Source organism: Neofelis nebulosa, chromosome 8, assembly GCF_028018385.1.
Source record: "Neofelis nebulosa isolate mNeoNeb1 chromosome 8, mNeoNeb1.pri, whole genome shotgun sequence".
In the NCBI taxonomy this organism is placed as follows: domain Eukaryota; kingdom Metazoa; phylum Chordata; class Mammalia; order Carnivora; family Felidae; genus Neofelis; species Neofelis nebulosa.
In genome coordinates this window covers 15737261-15761328 of record NC_080789.1, presented here as the reverse complement: position 1 = coordinate 15761328, position 24068 = coordinate 15737261, and the positions used below count along the sequence as shown (strand labels likewise).

Sequence of the window (24068 nt, the reverse complement as noted above, 5' to 3'; positions counted from 1 at the left end):
GCTCTTTTTTGTAAAGTGACCTAGTACTGTTGATGTTGACCAAATGTAGCAACAACTCGAAAAGCAAAAGTTCTGAAATATATTTCAGCTTTTATGTATATATTCATTTGCTCATACCTTTTTATGTCTTAATCCCTTCATCTCCAGGCCCATAACTGCAGTCAGTTCATAGATGGTAGCCTTATATAATACGAAATGCTCGATGATGCTTTATATAGGTATTTAAATAATTCTTGTCACCTAACTGAAAGACATATACAATCATAGAATTGGAGGGCTGGGAAGATGGGGAAGGGGAACGAAGGCAAGGTGGGACAACATCGTACCATAAAATTACCCAATACAATATCTACCACAATTAGTGTACTTAAAGCATCTTAAGATTCAGTCTTAGAACAAGAGAAAACTACCCTCAGAATTTCACTGTTAAGATCCTAAAACCTAGAAAGTTAAGTCTTAGACTATACTATTTGAGGTTGTAGTGATTGTTCAACTGAAAATAATCCACTTTATGAAATCTCACATCATTGTTGTTATGGTGACTGTTTTCCTCTCTTGGTAAGGAAACCACAGGAGGCTGGTTTGATGTGGGGAGCAGGAGGGGCGGCAGTGTCCCCAGCACATTGGCATTTTTCCCGTAAAACAGTGGCACAGTTCAGTGCCCCGACTTGTGTTTGCTGTGGCACCGGGTACATTCTTCTACATATTGGGGGTGGGGTATTACATGAGTAAAAGATGATAAATCCTTACTCTGTAAGTGAATCTCTGGCTACTGCTTTTATACTCAGTGAGCAAAGATTTTGTGACGTTAGTAGCTAATTTCAGAGCAAGCTATTAAATCATTTTAGCAGCAAAGGGCTTGAGGTCAGCTTATTAAAAGCGGACATCACTTGTACTAAAACCTTAAAAGAACCAAGAAAAGAATCAAATGTACCCTGATTCAGGAATTCATGTTCTGGCCTTATAGTGTGGCTACCACAGAGCTTACCAGTGTATCCTCTTGACACATTTTCCCCTGAGGCACGTGATGGCTTATCTTAATGTCATTATATTCCAAAACAGTCTGTGGTTGTCATTTCTTATTCACCCCTCCATTGAACTTGAGGAGAAGAGCCTTCTTTCAAGAGACAAATCGAACATATTCCACATAGTTAGTACATCTACCTTTCCTTGTACTTTTTTCTAAGGCCTGATTTCCTTTGTCTGCTTGGGAAGTGGTATACACCTCTAATAAGTACCTTTACTAATTTATTTATAAGACTAGTTGTTTTTCTAATTTAGCAGGTGGCAGAAAAGGAACTGTGAAAACATGTGCTGTTGCTATATGCCCAGGGAAATAATTGATGGATGGTAGAATTACATTTTTGTATGCATCTGGATTCATCTTTAAAATGCTATAGTTCTTAGAAGCCTTGTCTGGGCTCCCCTTGTTCTTGACTTTTGGGAACTATGATGACCGCATTCAATGTTTTTCTTAATGGCCACTAACTAGAGGCCTTTTTCTCTCCTATTATAGCACCTGGCGGAATAAAAAAAAAAAAAAAAAGGGAGGGAATAGTAGCACACAATGAGTGTCTGAAGTAGGCGCTCTAGCCCTGTGGTTCTTTAACCTCATTGTGTATCAGAACCACCAGGAAAATAAAATATATAGATTTAGTTGGTCTCAGGTGAGGCCTAAGCCTTTTCTTTAAAGTTTACCGAGTGATTCTAATGCGCAGCCAAAGCTAAGAATCACTGACAAGCCTATGAGTTTTCAGGCTGTTTCCTTCGAGTTCCTAAAAGTGCCTCAGGGGCTACCTTAAAAGGAAGCAAGTAAGTACAGACCAACAGAAGGGGCTTTAGGCCTCCACTCTGCTTGGTCACCCATCCCCTCTTCTGCCAGAGAGGTTCCACTTTGTCTGTTTTATATGTGGGCTTTCTGTGTAGATTTCATTTGTTTAAAAAAAGGCAGGGGGAGGTTGGTGGTCCGTCCACCGCTTTGAATGAAAAAAAGTTTTTTAATCATGGCTACAGCCTTCGGTCTTATGCAAGAATGACAAAACAGAGGTTTTAGATATGTTTGTTGAGAATGCTGAGCACTGAGTCCTTCCACAAGAATCTGAATATCATGTAGCCTCCAAGGAATGTAGAAAAAGAGAAGGAGATCTTTTAGTAATGAATAGTAGTACCTAGTGACTAGCCCTTTTACTACTCCAAATGAGAAATCCCTGATTGGTACAGAAAGTTAAACTGCCCAAGTCAAAGTCTAAAGCACAGCTTGCAAGCTAGCCCCCAGAGGACCCAATTGATCACAGTCTTCGTTTTGGCCCATAGGATTCTACCTCCTGCCACCTTTAGACAGGTACTGTTCTCAAGTTTACCCCAGTCCCCAACACTCCACATTATTTATACTTGACCAGTTCACTCATTTGCTTATCCTGAAGGCCTGGCCACTGAAAGTATTTGTGTTTATAGACCCTAGAAAACAATTAACAGTTTGCTATGTTTTTAATGATCAAATGAAATATCCCTGCAAACTATCTATATACTTGGCTCAAACAAAATGCCATAACCTCTTGTCTGCTTTTCCAGAAACATGTTTAGGTTATAGATATTTAGCAGCCATTGAAAGAATTTTCTTTCATCTCAAAAAAAAAAAAAAAAATAGTGTGGCTTTCAGTTAAGAGGATAGCTTGTGTGGTATTACAACTTTGTACAAACTTTATGGAACATATTCATTTTAAGTACTTTATTAAATTATTTCCAGAAAGCCAGATGGTATACCTGTCTCTTGGTAGGCTAGATTTCTTTTTTTAATCCAGGTCAGATCAAATCTAATTTCAATTGTTCTTCTGCTTTATCTTTTATTATTTAAACACTCATTGCCTTCTGTGGTCTCACTAATGGACTAATTTCCTGAGATTATAAATCGGCATGCTTTCATTTTCAGATTTCAGCCTCTCTGTCATCATTTTTCCAGTTTTTTTGACATATATTTGTTTTATGCTGTATCACAAAATGGATTCTCCTACTCAGAAATCATTTTTTCTTTAAATTAATAAACTATGCATCCAAGGATATTTATCCTAACGGCACCAATCAAATTTCATATTTTTAAAAAGCAGCCAGGCGTTAAAAAAACAAAGTTGGCAAGTTAGCTATTGTTTTTTTAAAAGAGTAAAACTCTCACCCATTTCCCAAAGCAAATTAGTAGAAAAAGTAAATTTTTTTTAATTCCTATAGCAGTTCCATACTATAAAATTGCTATTATTGCCCATTTTTGGCTATTATACTCTTTCTTATTATAACTTACAACTTGGACCAGAGAGTATAGAAAGAGCATAATTTTAAAACATACAGCATAACTTCTTTTTCTTTTTGTAGCATTAATCTTATCACTGGTCATTTAGAGGAACCAATGCCAAACCCCATAGATGAAATGACAGAAGAACAAAAAGAATATGAAGCCATGAAACTTGTCAACATGCTTGATAAACTCTCCAGGTATTGTATTCCCATCCATTTTCTGCTTGGTTTCTAAAAATGTTCTATTTCTTTGTCTCTCTTACTGAGAGTTACCATGGAACAGCAACTCTGGAAATCCATGTGAATTGGAACAGGGTGGCCCGGGCAGCAGTAGTTCAGACCTCTCTCGGCTACCATGGTTTTTCTACGTGTGCCGCTTCTGGATGTGCATTCTAAACATTTAAACTCTCAAAGCTAGGGTAGGAACTACTAGATCACTGTGGTATTTAACCAACTAACCTCCCTGTCTTCAAAAAGATGCTGTGAGTTAGGTTCAATGATTTTGCTGCTTCTTGTATTTTTGTTTTAGTCTGTTTTGGTTCTTGTTCCAAATCATTATGCTTTTTTTTTTTTTTTTTCCATTTTTGATGTGCAAGCTGGCAATTTCTGTCTTTTTGGGTTGCTCCTGAAACCAAGAATTCTAAAATGCCATGCACCCAACAGGAAAAAGTGAAAAGGAATAGCTCAAATTAAGGGTTTTCTGAAAGCAAGTGCTTGTATTAATTAGGGATTCTAAAGACAATCTCCCCTTCCCTTCTTGCTTCATACCACCTTCCCTTCCAAAAATAGCCAGTTTTGAAAATAATTAAGTCAAATATGTACTAATCAGCAACTAGTCATCTTGGAGGAGTTATTAGAAAATATTAATTCCTTTCACACTTGCCTGAATTGCTCTATTTTCTAGTCATACATTGAGTCACTGTCTCCTTTAAGCCATCTTGAATGAGTGCTTCTGTGTGTTGGTGGCAGCTACCACTTAAAGGTGTATTTCTTCTGATCATTTTCATTTTCACAGCAACTATGTAAAAAAGGCTAGTATCCCTCAGTCAGGAGAAGTAGCAACTGGAATGGGAAAGCCGGAAAGCCAGCCACTGTAGGAAAAGGTGTAACAGAGAAACAAGTAGAGGCTAAAAGCATAGCAGGAGGCTGTCGGACTTCAGACTTAGGGAGTGTGACAAGTATGGGTAGACACTGCAGAGTCTGAGCTTTTTGCAAATGATGCTGGCGATGTGGTAGAAGCTATACAAAAATAGCTTCATCATCTGCAAAACTAATAGGACTAGAACTTAGTAACTTCCAGATAGTCCTTTTAAGTTTTCATCCTTTCCTAAAGAGGGTAGAATCTACAGCTAACTAACTATGCACACAATCTTCAAATGACCTTTGTTTGCAAATGACATTCTCCATACCTTTATATAGAATTGACATGTTCCTTTACTGAAAGAATTATAATCAAAGAGAAGACACTTATAGGCAAACCTATAGGAAACAGAATAACAAGGTGTGAATGAAATCAGAAACATAAGATTTGTGCTTGGCTACTTCCAAAAGGATCGAACGTAGCTAATGAAACTGTGGTTTAAGTACAGAAGTTAGGATGAGAACTAACAGAGTCCATCTAGTAGAAGCTGGAGAGGAAAATGTTAATAAGGACCTATGTGGAGCATATCCGTGTGTTAGAGCAATAAACAAATTTCATAAATTTTGCTGAATATGAATTCTTAAAATATAACACAGATGCTGTTCAACTGGCCTATATACCCTAGATGAGTAAACTCCAAGCTAGGAAAGTGGGAGATGGGGAAAGGACTGCCTAAAATACTCCAGTATAATCCAGGTATTTGACTTACTGAAAGAGATAAGACCATTCCATAAGGCATCCCTATGCAAGGGACAGAAAATGGTGCTAGGTCCTTCTCCTTTTAATCCCAGGGGAATCCACATTTCTAGAAGCTGCCAACAAATAAATAGCCTGAAGCTATGTCAAGTCTGAAATTGCCAAGCTTCTTCCACTTGATTTAAACTATGCCTCAAAGAAGATGCATACTCACCCAGAATCACCCAGCAGATACCCAACTCAATCTGAAGGTGATACTCCTTTTTGCATGTATAAAGCAAAGCAAATATGTCTTGTGTTGGTTTTGATGGTACCGATTCTGCCATTAAAATTGAAGTTAAAGGCAACTTTAAAAACAGTTCTAAACCACAGACTTTTTGCATGACGTGTGGTGGGTTTTTTACATTGTCTGCCTTTGTGTGTGTGCTTCCTAACATTTGCTCTTACTAATGATCAGTGAGAAAATTGTATGGAGATCAGCAGTGGGCATTCCTAAGCAGGAATGCAAAGAATGAAGCCATTCTTTATGCATCTTACATGTTTGTCTTAAGTTTCTGCTCTCTTTTCACTGTTGATTTTGGGGTTTTGGTTTTTTTGAGGTAGAAGAGATGGCATAAAGCCAAAGTAGACTAAGTTCAGTACAATTCAGGGAACATTTATTAAGCAGCTACTCTGTGCAAGGCACTGTGCTAGGAAGATGAGGGAGATTCAGAGAACATGACAGACTCTGGAAAACGCACATTCTAGTGAAGGAAATGGCTATGATATTCTAAAATACAAGGCAGATGGACATAATGACAAAATAAGGTCTATATTGAACTGTAAATACCCAGGAAAAGGAGCAGTTCATTCTGTTTGGATGAATCAGGGACTGTTTCACAGGGAACATCTAGCATTTTTGCTGATTCTTGAGATTTAAAAGGTATTTATTTAATAGATAAGTGGAGAAATGACCATTCATTCCAGGTAGAGGGACATTTACTCTTGTCAATAAGATAAACCTTTGGTATTCACATACTACATCTTTCTTCCAAAAGACTCAGGGTGTTTTATCATTATTTAATTATCAGAAATCTATTATCAGATTTATAATTGGGGAGGAAGTGAGGCTCAAAGAAATTACCCCTGAATATATCTAAGCTAATGACAGGATGATACATTTCCTTTAACAGTTTACAAAACACTTTCACATACCTTCTCTTTGTAGCTTCATAACAAAGTGAGATTAGGAACTTCGTTTTCCAGAACTCAAGACCTTTGCTCTGTCCACTGTGCTACTGTGTCTGTCTGTTAGAGTTGGTGTTTGCCCGAACACTTCCTAATCATCCTCTTCAGCATTGCGCTGCTGGTCAGTTCCCTCAACCGTCACTCTGAGGATGTTCTGCATCCCACCAAGTCTTCATTGTGCTAAGAGTGTACTGTAGCTTTGTCTAATTAACTTTCCTTCTCAAAAATGAATCATTTTCTCCTGGGCCTGAAGTAAAAGGCATGTGAGTAAAGGATAGGGTTGGAGGTGACGTGGCCAAGGAATGGACACTAGACACTTCCTTTTTTCCGTCCATAGGAGAGCAGATGTGAAGGACCCGCACCAGGATGGTGGTTAGCAACAGTGGCCCGTGCCAAAGCACTTACCAAAGTGATGATTAAGGTTGGTCATGCCAAGTACTGTTACTGAGCCTGGTGTAGGGTGTAGATGTCATCTAGTACTACCAAAACTGTAAAACCACCGATTCAAAAATTAAAGTCACATTTCCATTTTGCCTCCATGCTGGACATAGTGACTGCCACAAGGAGCTCACCACCTTGGCAGCTTTATCACAGCTACATTTCCAAGGACACTGGAGAGATTCGTGTTCCAACACTTTCTTCCCGTTGAATACCAGCTGACTTAGTAATATTTCTAGTGATTTTGTGTGTGTGTGTGAGGATTGTATTTGTGACAGATGTAGGTAAGGGGATTGGCAGTGGACCTGGAGGTCTTAAGAGTTTGAAAATAATCTGAACCCTGTAAATCCCATCATGTCTAGCTAGTACAGTGCCTTGTACCCTGTGGTTTCCCTAGTGTGTGATGAGGAAATAATGAACACAGCCGATCCCCAAATCTGTTGGGCAGCTTTTGGCTCTATAAAATACCCTATATGGTTTAAGACTTTAAACTTTACCTTTGTCCGTTCCATTTCTTGGCCAGATATAATGACTAATTTGAATCTTGGGGTACATAATTTCTTTAAAATAATCATTGTAATATGTAGCAAACAAACATAAGCATTAAGGCCTGAGGCAGGAGATTAAAAATGTCAAATGAAGCTTTCTATAATGTGAGAGCAGAGCTGAAAAAGGGAATGAAATTTGCCTTCCTCTCCACCTGCTCTTTCCTTCTTTGAATTGGAAAAAAAAATAAGCCCCCACAACTTAAGTGGGGGATTAGAATGGGGACTGTGTGTGTATACGCAAGTCCACTGTGGCTAATACAATTGCGTCCACCTTAGCTACAGCACACAGCTCGTGTGTAATAATGACGCCTCCTCCAGAAGAAGGGAGAGAGGATTGACTGGCTTAAGCGTAAACTAACCAAAGGAAATAATATTTCAAGTTTCAGTTTTGTTTTGATTTTCTAATCCCCTTTAGTTTCTTAATTGGAATCAGGCACTGATTAGTCTTCTACCCCACCCTTACCCGGTCACATTTAACAACATTTAACAATGTACATTGATTGCTTTTTTGCTTATATATTTTATCCAAATCTAAAATTTACATTTAAATAATTTTCCCATTTCTTATCTATTCCATATCATATATATATATTTTTTACAGCCATTGTGTAGTATTTGAGACATGGCTTTCTTAATTAATGCAGGTTCCAAATATGGGATTCTGTTTAGACTTACTAAAGCTGGGACGAGCAATCAATGACTGAAAAGCAATACGTAACTTTATTCCTTATGAATAAGTTACTCTACTCACATAAAAAAAAAACCTGTGATCACATCCACCTTTATGATAAGTTAGTCAAGGACGTGCTTTTCAGGTATGGTTCAGAAACATGTTGCAGTTTTTAAAGTGTTTTGAGATCTACTGTAGGTTCAAAAGTGTAAAGATTGTAATTGTTTATTTCGGAAAATCTTTTAGATCTGTGCTGTCCAATACGGTAACCACCAGCCATATACTACTGAGAGCTTGAAGTGTGGTTAATCTGAATTGGGATGTCCTATAAGGGTTAAATACTCAGACTTGCAAAAACTCAGTATAAAAAGAGAAATGTAAAATATCTCAATTGTTTAATATGGATTTTATGTTGAAATATTTTTTATATACTGGGTTAACAAAATATATTAAAGTCAAAGTCAGTTTTACTTATCTTTTTCAGTGTGGTTACTAGAATATTTTAAGATTCCATATATGGCTTATGTTATATTCACATATGGCAACACTATTCTGATATCATTAAAATACACTGTAAGGTTGCCTGGAAGTTCAATTAAGGGAACTTGGATCAAGTTAATATGCCCTTAAAGTGGCAAGGGAGGATTAATTTGAGAAAGTTAGTATTGTGTATCTTTAGGTTATAGAGGGCCTTCACTGGCTAGACACCTCTGAGTAGGATGTCATGCTCCCTTTGTATTGCCTGTTGGTAGTCACTGTCCTTTAAGCTCTGTAGAAGGAATGATTACTTAGAGCTCTTAATTTAAGCACTAGCTGAAATGGCTTCTAATAGAGAAACCTCAAATAAGAATAATGTCCCCTGGCTGTTTGTGCTGTTAACTACCCTCCTTCAACTTTTAAGTCTTTCTGATTGGGGACAGCATGTAAGAATTTCAATTTCTGCTGCTATATTCAACAGTGTCAGTTGGCACGCTGACCTCTTATTTATTTTACTAATTTGGACAACAGGATAGAAAACTCCTGTGGAGAAATTACCAAGAAATAAGAATGCCTTCACTTAAGGATAAAACTGAATTTGATTCTTGGGGCGCCTGGGTGGCGCAGTCGGTTAAGCGTCCGACTTCAGCCAGGTCACGATCTCGCGGTCCGTGAGTTCGAGCCCCGCGTCAGGCTCTGGGCTGATGGCTCGGAGCCTGGAGCCTGTTTCTGATTCTGTGTCTCCCTCTCTCTCTGCCCCTCCCCCGTTCATGCTCTGTCTCTCTCTGTCCCAAAAATAAATAAAAAACGTTGAAAAAAAAATTTTAAAAAAAAACAAAAAACTGAATTTGATTCTTTAGCACTGTCCCTAACCTCTTTCTCCATAATTTTTTTAACCATGCTGTTTAATGTGAGGTAGGTAACAAATTTTTAGAAGCTTTGTATGATTTTCTAACAGAAATGAGAATAGTAAAAGACTAATATTTATATAGTCTTTAAAGTTTAAAGAGTGTTTCCATTTATATTATCTCCACTGATCATTAAAGCATCCCTGTGAATTATTAGGGCAAGTAGTGTTTGACTGAAGAACAAACAGAACCAATGATTAGGAGACTGACCCAAGATCAGGCATCTGGTTGATGACATAGCCAGGACTCGATTCTCAGTCTTAACACTCCAGATCTTATGTCATTTTGAAAAATGACCAACAGCTCTCAAAAATGTGTCCATCTGATTTTAAATAAGATGTCCTAAATTTTAAAAAAATGCAAAGTGCAAAGATTGTAAGCATATTTACCTGAGAATTAAGATTTGGAAGACCCACATTCCTGCTCTTTCATTCTGTAGTTGAGATCTTCTCGAAGATCAAGTGAGGTGCTAAAGTAAATAGTTTATATCAAACACACACACACACACACACACACACACCTTTATAAGAAGGAAACCAGTGAAACTGCTATGACTCTTTGTTAATAGAAGTTTTTTTATTTTAAAAAGAGAATGATTATAGGTATTCTAACAAATTCTTATATTTAATGCAACCACATTAAGAAAATCTAACTTTTGAAAGGCTTCCCAATGGGACTGTTTAGGCAACTCCCAATTACCTTTACAAACAGAAAGAAATCCAAAATAGATGATATGCTGTGTCCATTTGTCATGGAAATGATATTTTTTATGCTACATATTCACCTTCCTAATTGTACCCAGTCCCAAAGCACAATGGTGAGGTCTCAGGGAAGATCCCAGAATTGTTTTAAAAGATACAGCCTGAAGACTTTGAGTTTGCTGTGGAAAAGCCACCATACCCCTCCAAAAATCCTGGGGTAGCAGCTTAGTGAAAAATCAGTGTACCCAGTCAGGACTAGGAAATCATTAGATGAAAGACCATGAAAGATGAAGGATCAGGGTCCAAGCCCAAAGGACATTTTTTCCCAGTATGTAACTGAACATGTTAAGCAATGGCCAAGGTTATAATATTATTCCTATGAGAAAAAGGGGTTATAAACACTTGTAAGCATATCAACAAGTTACTAGGCAGTCCGTTGAACTTTGGTGGAGTATGGACCATTGCAGTGATGCTGAAATCTTGAAATAAGATGCACTCTCAGACTTGGGATTAGAGCACAGATCACAGAGCTGCTTTCTCCCAGCTAGCACAGGCTCCACACTAGCAGGCATCTCTTGAAAAGCTCTGTGTTCATTAAAAATGTTTTATGTATTTACCAGTTTCTCACCCTTTCAAATGTGAAAAGGAATTAAATATGAAATGGCTAATTTAAAAAGTCAGCGTTCTTTTTTTCCAAGCAAACCTTACATTAAGAGCAGGAATCCCTGTGCCAAAGAAATGGTTCCCAATTATCCCGTCTTGGGTTTTGTTATACATTGTACAGAAGTCAACAAAACGAGTATGTAACAGAACCTGCCTAAATAGCAGCCACCCTCATTAGAAACAGGGAATTAATCAGAGGGCGATTGAAGGAAGCAGTGCCTCACAGGTTTCCCCCTTTTCTTCTTTTCTAATCATAGAACAAAATATATGACATAAAAGGATCGGAACTATTATGCAGTACTCAATTAGAGGGAGGTGAATAGGTCTCTAACATGCTGTTTTATCAAAAGAGCAGACTGGTGTTTGCATGACTGTTGTTTCATTACAGACCCTGTCATTAATTCCATGTGTCAATACTGCCCTGTAGTACACAGAGCAGACAAGAAAGAAGAGCCCTTGAAAACAAGGGAATGATTTTTGAGTCGTTATCAAGCTAAGTGGCAAGCGGGAAGCTGAAACTCGTATAGGTAAATTCGAAGGGACTCTTGGGAGATCTGCAAGTGGGAAACAAGAATGCATTTTACCAACTGCTTAATTATGTCCTGTTTTTCAACAAGTACACTTGAATTGAATGCTTTGTTTGTATTGCACAAAAACATGTGCTGTGGGCAAGAGTATTCTCTTGCTTCCAGGTCAAGTAAGGTGTTTTATACACATATACATCTGGCCTATTCTATAATGTGCGATTGGGTATGTTAGTGTCTGAGCCCCAATTTTGCACTGTCATTTCTGGGGGAAAGTCTTACATAGGAACCAGAAGCCCTAAAAAGTAGAACCTTGTCTAAGGTTCTGAGAAGTTACAGAAACCCAGGCATCCCAGAGGACCATCCTTACAGGGAAATGGTGGCTCAGGAAAATGTTAAAATATATCTGGGGGAAAAAAAAAACAGACCAGAAATTTTTAAATATGGTATAAATCCCATAATCTCCCACCCCTAAATCTTTAAGAAAGTATTTTTTGGTTTCCATTAGCAGTTCCAAGGGTTAGGCTGGGGCAAAGTAGGGTTTCTTTTCTTGGACCTGCTTTATCTATGTCCTTGTGCCTGGCCAAGCCCTTATAGATTATGGTTCCTTATCGTTTAGTAAGATCAAATTTCTAAATGATGTTTCGTTCCAGTTGAACATTCTTGGAGGCTTATCTCTTCCCTGGCCAGATGCCTGATCAGATGAGAAGCCCGCCATGATACTGTCACAGTGCCTAGAATGGGCTCTTTATCCAGTAGACATCACTGTACTTTTTGATGATAACGAGGGCAGTCTTAACTTATGTTAAGGCCTGTGTATAGCATTGAAGGTAAGTATGAAGGAGTTGTTGCTATGTGAATATCTTAATCCTGATGCACATTTCAATATACAGTATCTCCGTTTAACCATAATGTACATATATCTGACACCTAGCCATTCCTTTTAGATGTGACCTTCATATTTAGTGCCAGTAACTCTTCATGGCCTGTTTATTGAGGGCCATGACTGAATTTAGATCCTCCCTTGTTAACATTTGCCATTGCTGTGATTTACTTTTGTAATCATTCTAATCATCTGCCAGTGGTTTCGCAGGAAGGATTTCTGTTCTTGATGTAGGTCAATTATAGGTAGGATGCCGTGTTTGACTCTCAGGCTTAGAATATCTTGATTAGAAACAAAGGTTTAACAGCATTGAGTTTTAGTGTCTTAAAAACCTTGCAGCTTTTTAAATAGATCAAGATTATTTAGTAGCCTAATATTGAGACTCTTAGAATAGAATCTTGGGGATCATCTTGTCCAACCCCTTCATTTTATAGATGGGGAGACTCAAGCCCAGAGAAGGAAATGACTTGCCCAAGGACACCCAGCAAGTTAGAGGAATATCTGAGACTAGAATGTAGACCTCTCACTGCCCCATATATAAGAAGCTGCGTCTACACCAATCAGTAGTTCAGTTTCCAGGCTGTACGATACAAAGAGGGCCTGACTTTTGCACGGTCAGAATGTCTAGTGACATTGATGCAAGAAAATAATAAAAATAGTTAAAATAATGAGAAGGATTCTTAATAAATGGTTCTCTACTGTTCTTCATTTATGCCATGACCCATGCATTATACCCTTTTAATAAGCATTTACTGAGCACTTACTGTGTGCCCCCAGCCTATACTAGATACTACAAATCGCAGCTAGATAAGACATGGACTCTGCCCTCAAGTTGCTCACCGTCTAGCAGAAAACAAGAAATCCCTGGAAAGCATTTTGCAGAATTTCCTGTAGAATTCTAATGCCTTTCCTAACTCTGTAAATGATGATGAAAATGAGTCTTCTGTGCAGAGATCTAGCTTTTCTCTTGATCATGATTCTTTTATTAGGAGTCCCATAAGACACTATACCTTTTCTTTCTGTGAAAGTGCAAGATAATATCAATTACAACTAAATTTAGTGCATAAACACTTACTGAGGACCTGCTGTTGGCAAGGCACTGTGCTAGACACATAGGGATATGAAAATTGAATAATTAGAGCATAGAACATTTTCCTTTTAAATGTCAGGGCAATACCGTTTCATAGCTCTCAAACTTTGTAACGAGAATTATTTTTTTTTAATATTCTTAGATGTAGGGCCCTTGACATCGAAGACAAAAATACCTTTGTACCATCATCCAGACTTGTCAACCTAGGATTCCAGTCTCCATTCAGATCCTCCTTTGTATCCCATATCTGTTTTGAGCTTTCTTTTTCCTTTACCTCAGCCAAACCAGCCTGCTTGCCAATCTCTGCACACAACTAACTCTTGCTTCTGTGCCTTTGCTTGACTAATTCTTCTGCTCCTAGGATGGCTTTATCCCCATCAATCTATGTCCATCGCTGCCATCACAGCCTGGCCCTGAGTCCATCTCCTGCGAGGCGCCTGTGATCAGGCCCCATCTCCTTCTGTGTCCTTCCCACACATACATAGCCCAGTTGACGGTGGAACAACATTTCTGTGGCATTCATTAATGCTTCCCATTCTCCATCCACATCTTGCTGATCTAGATATAACATCTTACAAAATGAAACAGTCTAGTATATAACCAGATCATTCATCAGACCTTTTAGGAGTGAGTCTCTATATCAAAGATTTCATCTGGGTATTTGTGGGCTGTTAGTTGTAGGACAGAGATCAGAAACGTTGAGATGGGAGTTTGATAAGTAAGCTTGGAGTCCAGCAGAAAAAAAAGTCCCATATCTGTGAGAGATCCTCTCTCCTTTCACTCCCAGGTAGGACAAGAAATTTCCTTTAAACACATTTCAGTTACAATAGGGGGGGAATTGATGAACTGTCAAGCTAGGGAAAGCAGGGCTCTGCCTGTTAATCATCTCAAGCTTGTTGATCTGCTGTTCTGTAATTCTTTTAATATTGTTTAATGTGTGTGTGTTTTATCTTCTGAACTGACTAAAAGCTTCTTGAGGACAGGGACCATGTCTTTTATTTGCTTCTGCATATTCAGCCCCCACTTATTCCCAGAGCCCCCTAACAAGCTTGGGGAAGTCTCCAATAAGCACAGAAAGACAGGAAAATCAACTTGCAGTTCCAACCACATTCCAAGCCATCACACTACAGTTTATACATACAGTGACCTTTTGCCTTCAGAACAACTCAGTGAGGTGGGTATTTCTATCCCAGTTCTACAGATAAGGAAATTGAAGAGAGTTCAAGGTCTTATTGCTAGTGACTGGTGGACTCAGGATTAGAACCTAGGTCTGTCCACCGTCAAAACCCGTATGTACCTTTCACTCTACCACAGTCATAACAACTAATATGTAGGACATCTTTGCAGCTCACAGAACTCTTTGATCTACACCCTTGTTATTGCTCCCCCTACTAGTTCTGTTACGGTTACTTCTTACATCATTGCTGGCAAGGAGGTAGAACTAGTATTATCATTATCCCCATTTCACAGATGGGGAAACTGAGACTCAGACTTACCCAAGATCACACAACTGGTAAGTGGAAGAGCCAGGCCTTCAAACAGAATTCCAGACCCCAGATGTTTTTGTTTTTTCACACTGTATCACATTGCTGCCTTAATTCATTTGCACAAATGCATGACTGTGTGGCCAGTTAATCACAGACACCTCTCCTACAGAGGTGTCTAGAAGTCCAAGCATCAAACGGAACCCTCAGAGGAGTTTTCATGTTATTGGAGGGGTGATACAAAGGACCCAAAAAATAAATGTTTGAGAAGAATAGTTCATAAGTGAGAATTAAAATATGAGGCCCTTTATCCCACAGACAAGTTCCTATAATTTGGCCATGAGACATTTGGATTGTTCTTTATTACTTCCATCGTAAAATTGGAATAGGGATGAAACAGATGAAAATATTCCTCCTAGGTTTGGACAAGCTGGTAGCTAGCCCAGCATCATCCTGCTGTCACAGAAGTGGAGTCGTGTTGGTAGTGGTTTAGGGGCGGGGGTGTATCCACCCAGCGTCCCATTGCGATCTCTCCAGAATTCCTCTAGGCCCATCCAGGGTCCTGCTTCCGCCTACCCCAGCCCTTCACTCCCTACCCCTTACTGTACCCTCTTCCACAAGCCCCTTTAGACCTTTGAACTTTATCTCTCAGTGTTTTATTCCCAGCAGGCTGTCCCCTTGTCCTTTTACGTCATTAGTAAATAGTGTCCAATATCACAAAATCCTTTAGCACAATCACTTAGAACTAGGGAGCTATGTTGTAAAAATGTAGATATGTGTGTGGTGTATATTAGTGCCAGAGAGAAGTTTTCACGGAAACAGGTTGTTTTTCTAGCTTTCCAGTAAACATTTCTACCTGGTTGTCACGCAAGGGCCTCAAGCTCTTCATGTCCTAGAAGAGGTCAGCATCTCCCCACCAAAATCTACTTCATCTGTGGTGTTCTTGCTCCAGTGGATTGTATCCCCATCCTCTCGGTCATCTGAGCTGGAAGCCACAGGGATACTCCACTTCCTAGTCTTTCTTCACCAGCCTTCAGCCCTTCCAGTGGGTCACAGCCCGAGTCCAGTGTCCTGTGTCCTGTCACATACACTGGACAGTGACATCCTAATGACTGGTCTCTCTGCCACCAGGTTCCCCCTGGTCCGGTGTGCCTTTCACACTGCTGCCAGAAACACTGCCCTATAAAACAGAGGTGACATCCCTTACAGACAAACCTGAGCCTCTTGGCATTGAAGACACTTAACCACTAGACCCCAGACTGCCCTTGCAGCCTTACCTCCGGCCACCTCTTCATCAAACCTCACCACTTTCCAAACACTGGGCCCTTCTGCAGCTTCATGAGAGCACATAGAGAAGAAATTGACACAATCCAAAAAGGTACACAAAACACACAAGTAGACGGGACCCTACCGAGCCCTGTACACCGTCTCCTTTGCCTCTAAGGCCCTGTGACTTCTTTGCCCAGCATTGGATACCTGTACCTGATTTGTACTGCCGTCCCTCCCTTTCCCGGGCAGTGTGGTCTCCGCTTCATCTCAGGAGCTGCCAGTTCTTTGTTCGTGATCCTCTGACAGCATTTACCCCATTACCTTCTAAGTTATTTTTCATACATGTTTCACCCACTCCTCAAGGACTGTTGTGCCCAGTCTTCCTTTCCCTGCCTGGTGTATGACCTAGCTCCTGGCGTGTAGGTATTGAACGGACATTGAGCAGCTGAACTCAGTGTGCTCCTGTAATGCAGTTAGAGCAGTTAATCCAGATGTGGTGCCCTGCAAAGAGCACAGGAGCCCTAGGTCCCAGGTCCAACTTGGCCCTAGATGTGTGACCTTGGGTAAGTCACTCAGTCTCATTTAGCAAACAAGGGTGTTGGACTAAATGATCTCTGAGGCCCCTTCAACTTTAAGTTCTATGATTCTGACCCCATTTCTTGAACCAGGAACTGCATTTCCTCCCTTTTAACTCAGGAGCCTCAACATAGCCAGGCAGCCATCCCCATTACTCAAGTGGATTTTCAGACTCTCAGAAGTAGTCTGTGGTACTAGCCAGAGCTGCTTGCTCCGGCTCCTGTTGGCTTATCCAGGGACCACTGGGCTGTTCTCCCCCCTCTCCTGGAGTTTCACTGCACCTCCAACACCTCACACTGCTGTGTGGCTGACCTTCCCCAGGCGGGAACCCTTCTCTGTGCCGGCCTAAGGGCCAACAGCAAGGAGGCAGAGGGAAAGCAGGTTTTACTGTTTCCCTTTACTCCAGATCCCACCAACATTAAGCTGCTGCCATGTGGGTTCTTGGTTGTTATATATATGTTTTCAGGGGGTGATGCCCATTTCCTTGAGAAATAAATTTGAAGCAGCTCATGTGCCTCTTCAAGGCTACTTGTAAAGTCTGACATTTTGGGGGCAGGAGGAGGGCTAGAGTTAGCAACTCAACAGGTACATTTGCCATAATCTCCATGTAATAAATAAGAGCCTATGAAGAGATTAAATAAATCTTTCCTAATGCTTTTTGATTGACTTAATCAATAATTAATCATCTTTAGATGAGGCTGTAACTCGTGGAGTAGATATAATTGGATTAGCTGAAAAGAGGCAGTTGGGGAGCTTTGAAGAGATTAAAATGGCTGTCAATCCCATAATTAAACTGCCACAAACAAAAGCAATGGTGTTTAAAAAAAAAAAAAAAAAAAAAAAGGAGGAGGAGGAAAGAGAGAGAGAAGAAAATAAGAGGGAGGGAGAAGGGTGGGGAAGGCCAGCTGACTTGGATTGGATTGAGAAGTACTTATGTATTGCTGTAGATTGGAGAGGCAGAATCAAATCTGACCGATTTATTCCACTGAATGAAATCCATACATATCAAGTCAGCCACTTGATCGTATGCCTGGCCCACTGGGACCCATGAAATTTTGGCAGCTTCAACTTCACTAAAACAACGAATCCACAAAAGGAAAAAAAAAAAAAAAAAGTTAATTATTAAAAACAGAAGAGACCTGCTCCTTGTCCTGAGCCCATTTAGACCTTGACTTTTCATACTTTTAATTGGCTTAGTAGGTTTGGCCTGTGTGAATGAAGTCTTTGATCTCCCTCTTTTTCTTTCCATGCCCCTTTCATCTTTCCTGTTACAAACACACAGAGAGCTTGAGGAAAAATACTTTGGTTTTTAAAGACTTTTCTTTTTAAAAGGATGTGGATTTGGGCGGGGGGAGGGGTGTGTGTGTGATGCTGGTGAATACTTTTTTTTTCTCTCTTTTATCTCTTTTTCCAGAGAGGAGTTGCTTAAACCAATGGGACTAAAACCTGATGGGACAATAACGCCTTTGGAGGAAGCACTCAACCAGTACTCTGTCATCGAAGAGACCAGCTCTGACACAGACTAAAAGCGTCACCTGCCCAACTCTCAATATTGCTTTTATCAGCATCTTTTCTCTGTAGCTCCAGGGGAGTCTTTTCTCTAAAACATTTATGCCCTTGCTTTGGCTAGAAACACATTAACTGGTTTACTCATTGAGAATCCAGCATATTTAAGAGGTGATCCTGTGTTTTTGCGATACCGAGGCATTCGTACAGAGCTGCAGTTAGATGGAGTTGCAGGGGCTAAAAACACAGAGAAAGAGTAATTCCATTTCATCGGGATGGAACTGAAAGGACTTCGTTCTGCAAAGCAGCCCTGGTTGAATCTGGCCGTTCTGTTTGCCAAGGTTCTTAGAAGATAGAGTCGCGTCCTTCCTCTCACCGGTGAAAGCTGCCCTCCTGAATCTCTCCAGCAGACAGCAGCACGTGAGAAGCAGAACGAGCTGCTAATAAACAAGGGCTGAGGCAAGCGACTTCTTAGATCAGGACTGACCACGTGGAAGCCAAGCAGCTGCTCCATAAACCTAGCCCCACTCTTCATTTCAATTTTGTATAAAGATGTGGAAGTGCACACACAAACACGCACACGCACAGCCCCAGACTTGCAAACTGATTACATTCTGAAAGTCTGTATGTCGCTTATCTAGAACTTCAGAATACATTTCTCCCCATAAAGGGTTATAAATGATGGTTTAGTTCTGAGGCAGCTACAAATGCCTATTTATTCCCTTATGTACCTTAACACTAGACCCATAGAACTGAACCCCGCCCCCCCCCCCGCCCCGTCTGTATCACTGCATGGGAGTGTGCATTCTGAGCTCTGACCCAGGGTGCCAGGAACACACATCCTCCGATCCAGCAGAGGGGATGGGGACTCCCCGAGTCCTGGGGGTTCTTGTGTGGCCTCTGCCGGGGGTAGAGGGAGTCAGCGGCACCCATCTGTACATACAGGTCATTCATATGTCACAGGTTTTTAATTGGGGACTGTGTGTGTGCCTGTGTGTGTGTTCAGCCTTTCTACCCTAGGTGATCAGTTTAATGGTAACTTTATTTATTTAAAAAAAGAGAAAGAAACACAAGTAGTTACTGTTAAACTGATTAAAGCTGTTTATTTTTACTTCTAGAATTGGTCATAGGAGGAAGTAGAAAATGGATCCTGCAGTAGACAGCGGGCCTAGTCAGTCAGTGGCTAAAGCCTAAAGGGGTCGGTTTCCTTTTATATGTGTATGTATGTAGATAACACACACATACATACATATATACACATAGATGATGTGCTTAACCACTGCCTTTTAAAACTTTAAATTAAATAAAACATTGGGGTTGATTCAATGTAGCCATCTCTGTGTGTTTCTTTATAGATACCTGGGGTAAACAATATCCCAGAATTTGTGCTTCTCTGAAGTGCTTTCACATCCATTATCTCACCTACCACAAGAGCCTTTTTAAGGATAGGTAAAGTACACAGAGTATTAGTGAAAGATGTCATTTAGCCAGAAGTGTCTTCTCTGGCAAAACAACAGTTCAAGGATGGAATTTTAAAAGGCCTTTGAGCTACCAAAAGAGGTCACTAGAGTTTCTTGCAATTTACTCATAGGAGAGATCCTCAAGAATCTTTTTATTTACTAAAATCTGCATACATTTATAACAGGTTTAGTTCTCTGGCTTTCAAGCCCATAAAAAGTGGCAAAGGAGGCCGACAGATGGAAGACAGGTCTACCGCAAGCCACCGAAGGTCAACAGAAAACTGGACAGGAAGGCGGAGAGAAGGAGGAACACCACTCCAGGCATCACCAGTCTGGGACAGTCTGTTTCCCAAAGGACAGTCTGGTTGACCCAGAAAGATCTGTACAAACAGTACAGCCCATAGACAAGTTCGCATAGAGATGACCCAGAGTTTATTTTTAAAAACTGAGTAAATCCAGAATAAAAGGCTAGGAAGAATACAACCCACTTCACGATTTTCATCCCGATGGTTAGAGAAGTGGTGGGTAACCCTCGTTTTGACAGTAAATGAAATGAAACTCGGTAATTCATAAGATTATGTGGGAAAGGTTTAGAAAAAAGTACTTTTGTTATTTCATTCTACAAATGCATTTTTAGAGTATTTTTATAATTTCTACAATCAAATAGCTTTGGCCTGAAGACGTGTCTCCTGAACTAGCATCTTGCCAGCTTATGCAGAGGGTCCCAATGGTCCTGTGTAAGTAGCTGTGCTCCTGTGCTTTCAAGGAGTTTGGGTTCTCTCTGAGGTTCCCCACGCCAGGCACTAAGCTCCGTTTTTGAAGAGAGCGTTTGCAGGGGGAGACGAGGGACCTCATTTTGCTCACAGAAAGAGAACGAACATCTGCAGAGTGCTTACTATGGGCTGGGTTTTTTGTGTCTCTTCTCACATGTAACCTCATTGCATCTCATGTGGGAGACCATCTCTGGAAGGCCTCAGTTTCCCAGTGTCACAGCAATAGGAGTCCGAGTCTGGCCAGCCCGACTCCCGGCACCTCCTGCACCTCCCCACCCTGACCACCCAAGTCCTCGCTCTGCCTCCTAGGGCTCTGGAATGCTGGACAGAGGGCATTCTCAGGCCACTTTAAGCAATAACCATTTCAGCAGAACAGTTTAAGGAACTAAGCAGGGAGGGGACCTGGAGTTGAACTGTGAGCGGGAAACTTGCTCAGGACTGGATTTCAAACAAGGGCCTGGAATCTTTTGGGTTAGAGACGTGGGCTGCCAGCTTTCCCCAGACAGATGCTCGCCACGGTGGCCCACAGTGGGGATGGTGAGAACACGCTGGCCACCCGCACTCTATGGTCTGAGTGCCCACAGCCCTCCTGACTTTCGACATGGTAAGGAAGTGTGTGTCCTGAAGTAAGGCACTCGAGCCATTGCTTTGGAGTAGCAACCCATCGGCGCGTAGGGCCCTTTCACTCACCCAGTGGTCCTGGGAGGTGGACAGACAGGGGTTCTTCTCCCTCCTTTATAAATGGAGACACTGCCTGAGGCAGTGCAAGTACTGAGTATCCCTTTATCACATCAGTCTGGCCGCCTCCCAGTACTAGGTGTCAGGTGTCCCTTGTATGGGCTTCTCCCCACCCTGCCCCACCATTGTAAAGGCAATATAGAGGTTCATTGGTGAAAGTTTGGAAAATGCAGAAAATTAAATAAAGTTAATCCACCCAAACCCCACCACTGAGATAATCACCTGTTAATGTGTTAGTGTATGTCTGTCCTGTATTTTTTCTATGCGTATATAATTCATTTTATTACAAGATTGGGACCATACTGTATTTGCAGATGTGTACCCTGCTTTAACATACTGTGATATTGTGAGCATTTTCCTACGTCAATAAATATTCTTCGAAAAGTAATGACTAGATGATACTCCATTCTATGAATTGTGGTAGACACTGCTAATTGCCTACCTAATATTATTCTTCCTTGCTAACACAGAAGACGTCATGGCCCTGTCCCCCAAAAAAGGTACCGGTGCCTTCTCCCATACTGGGAGGCAGCAGGAGCCTTGCCAGCGCTGAAGAGCAGCTGGAAATAGAAACGGCTCCAGGAAGAGGAAATGTGCTCCACCATACAGCACCAGCCCCGCAAAAGCCTTAGCAGCACAAATCACGGCCCACTTAGATTAATGCCCAGATCATTCTACAGCTTTAGTCAAGGAGAGGCATTTAGCAGCAGCAAGGTATCCAGATGGCTCTTAGAAGTCTGCACGTGAAGTGTCAGCGTTTACTGCTGTATAGTCCAGATACGGGCATGCGTTTTCTTGGTGAGGTGCTTCATAGCAATCCAAGAGGAGAGGGAGCGCACAAGGACCGGGACGCGCGCGACTGTTCTTTCAAGAAAAGAGGATACCTGTCAGAACCACGGAGTATGTGTCGAGCACAATATGGAGTAGGAACAAATGAATGGTGTTCTGGGAACAAATCACACGGGCGAGGGAGGGAAAGATTTCAGCTGTCAATAGAAGGCTGGAGAAAATGAGAACGTTTCCAGGGAGGATCGGCAGCACTATGCTGAGCCCTGCACCAGGTCTTCTAGAAGCACCAGAGCAGCTTTCCTTAAAGGGGGAGGGTGTGGGGAGAGGACCAAGCCTCGGTGCCCTGAAGCAAGTACTGCACCGTGAGCTCTCCCGCGCATCTAGAATGGGCCTAGTTAGGTAGCATCCTCAGGGGAGAAAAAAGAGATTCTGGTCATTTTGTGCGCTCTGTGGTTCACGTGAACCATGGTTGAAAAAGGCTATCTGAAAGAAAAGATTATTTCCAAGCTTCTGGAGTCAGATGTAGGTTTTCTTTTAATGCAACGCCGTGAAGATCCGGGACAAAAGACTCCAGCTATATCCTGGTCTCACAGACTTTTATCTTTTCTACATTGAACATGATTTCAGCTGTGTATATTTATGTACTGAGCAATCACTGTGCCAGATACCGTGCTAAGCACTTTACATACACTTTCTAATTTCACCGCCATAACAATCTTATGAAAAAACTATTATAATAACCATTCAGATGAGAAAACCAAGGCATAGAGAGATCGATTACTTGTGTACAAACACACAGTCATTAAGTAGCAAAATTTGAACTCAAGCCTGTCTGATGTCCATGTAAATGCTAGGTTATGTGTTGCTTTTACAATCATAGATGAAATAAAGTATTATTTGGGAGAAAAAGTGTCAAAGGAGAATTAAATGGAAAAAAAAAACAGAATTGGGAAAATAATTTTAACATGTTTTTCTCATTCCACTTCCATAGCTCTACAATAAAATACATTGGATCCCATTCAGGAGCTAGTCTCCAAGGGACCTGTACTCATAAGCATACCAATCCACATCAACTTGTTCAGTAAATATTTACTGGGAACCTACTATGTACCAGGCACTGTCTCAGGTACTTGGATATACAAACGTTACTAACTGTTCCTCTCCCCACCGTGTGAGAAGTCCATCACCAAAGCCTGCACCCCAGTGCTTATAGGACGCCAGGTAAAGTGTGGCTGTCACTGGCCAGGAGGATTGTGGGGGTTGACAAAATCTCATAGGCGACGTCCGAGTGGAGTTTGAGCTTGCCATGCATAGGAGAAAGACTGTTCTAGCCAAAAGAACTGGTTCAAACAAAAGCTCATAGACAAAAGGCCCAGGATGTGTTTGCAGAACACTAGCAGTTAAGTAGGACTGAAACAAAGGTATCCTAGCTCTCATGACAGGACACAGGAGTAGTGACATTTCAGGCAAGGAAAGGACACAGTGAGAAAAGTCTACAGTACAGAGAACAGAGTGAGGAGGAACAGACAGTAGGAAAAGAGACCAGACAGGTGTCACATCAGTGCCTGTGAGGGCAAGCGGGGCCTGGACCAGAGCAGTGGCCGTAGGTACAGAAGACGGGTGAAGTCAGGAGGCACTTAGAAGCTGGAATAAATACACTCTGGTGCCTGAGAAAGACAAGAGAGAAGAGCTCATTTCAACTCCAATGAGAAGGACTTTGGGGAGAAGGTCGCTAAGGCAGTGGCTGCCAGCAAGTGAACGAAGTATCTTTGGGTCTGGGAATAGGAGGGTGGAGCTGCTAGTTATTTATCAAGGAATCTGCCAATTTGTATGGTCCCCCCAGGCATCATCTCCACGCGGAGTAAGCAAGGTCTTGGACAGACAGGGAGTCCTATTTTGCAGACACTGTACGTACACATGTTGATGTGACGAATAAAAGTTCACTCGTAAACATTACTGAATTCATTGTATCCTTGCGCCCATCTGTCTTGGCTATATTTTCTCAATCAAAATAATGCTAATAATGAACCGCTATCGCGTGGAATGGAGATCCACATTAAAAAAAAAAAAAAATTCTCAAAACTGGAAAGACTTAGGCCTCTTAGCGACAAGTAACAGAAACTCAAAATAAACTAGCTTAGTAGTGAAAGAACACGGGGCTATTTTTCCACAAAGGAGGGAGGACGTGAACAACCAAGCTGTGGAAAGAACAGAGGTGTCAG

General features: G+C 41.1%; 1 protein-coding gene across 9 annotated transcripts in view; it reads left to right on the top strand.

The window, feature by feature from the left end:
* The window catches only part of RIC8B (RIC8 guanine nucleotide exchange factor B), a 104902-nt gene extending 85490 nt beyond the window's left edge, over positions 1-19412 (top strand). For 2 of the 9 annotated variants that reach the window (XM_058741524.1, XM_058741523.1), the window contains 2 exons: positions 3364-3483; positions 17995-19412. In XM_058741524.1, the coding sequence (XP_058597507.1) occupies positions 3364-3483; positions 17995-18106 (232 nt within the window). In that variant the 3' untranslated portion in view covers positions 18107-19412. Of the gene's footprint in view, positions 1-3363; positions 3484-5217; positions 5374-6686; positions 6771-11142; positions 11282-11931; positions 12109-17994 lie in introns of those variants that run through there. The other 7 variants (XM_058741527.1, XM_058741526.1, XR_009265378.1 and 4 more) reach the window with 6 other exon arrangements.
* Positions 19413-24068: the final 4656 nt, after the last annotated feature.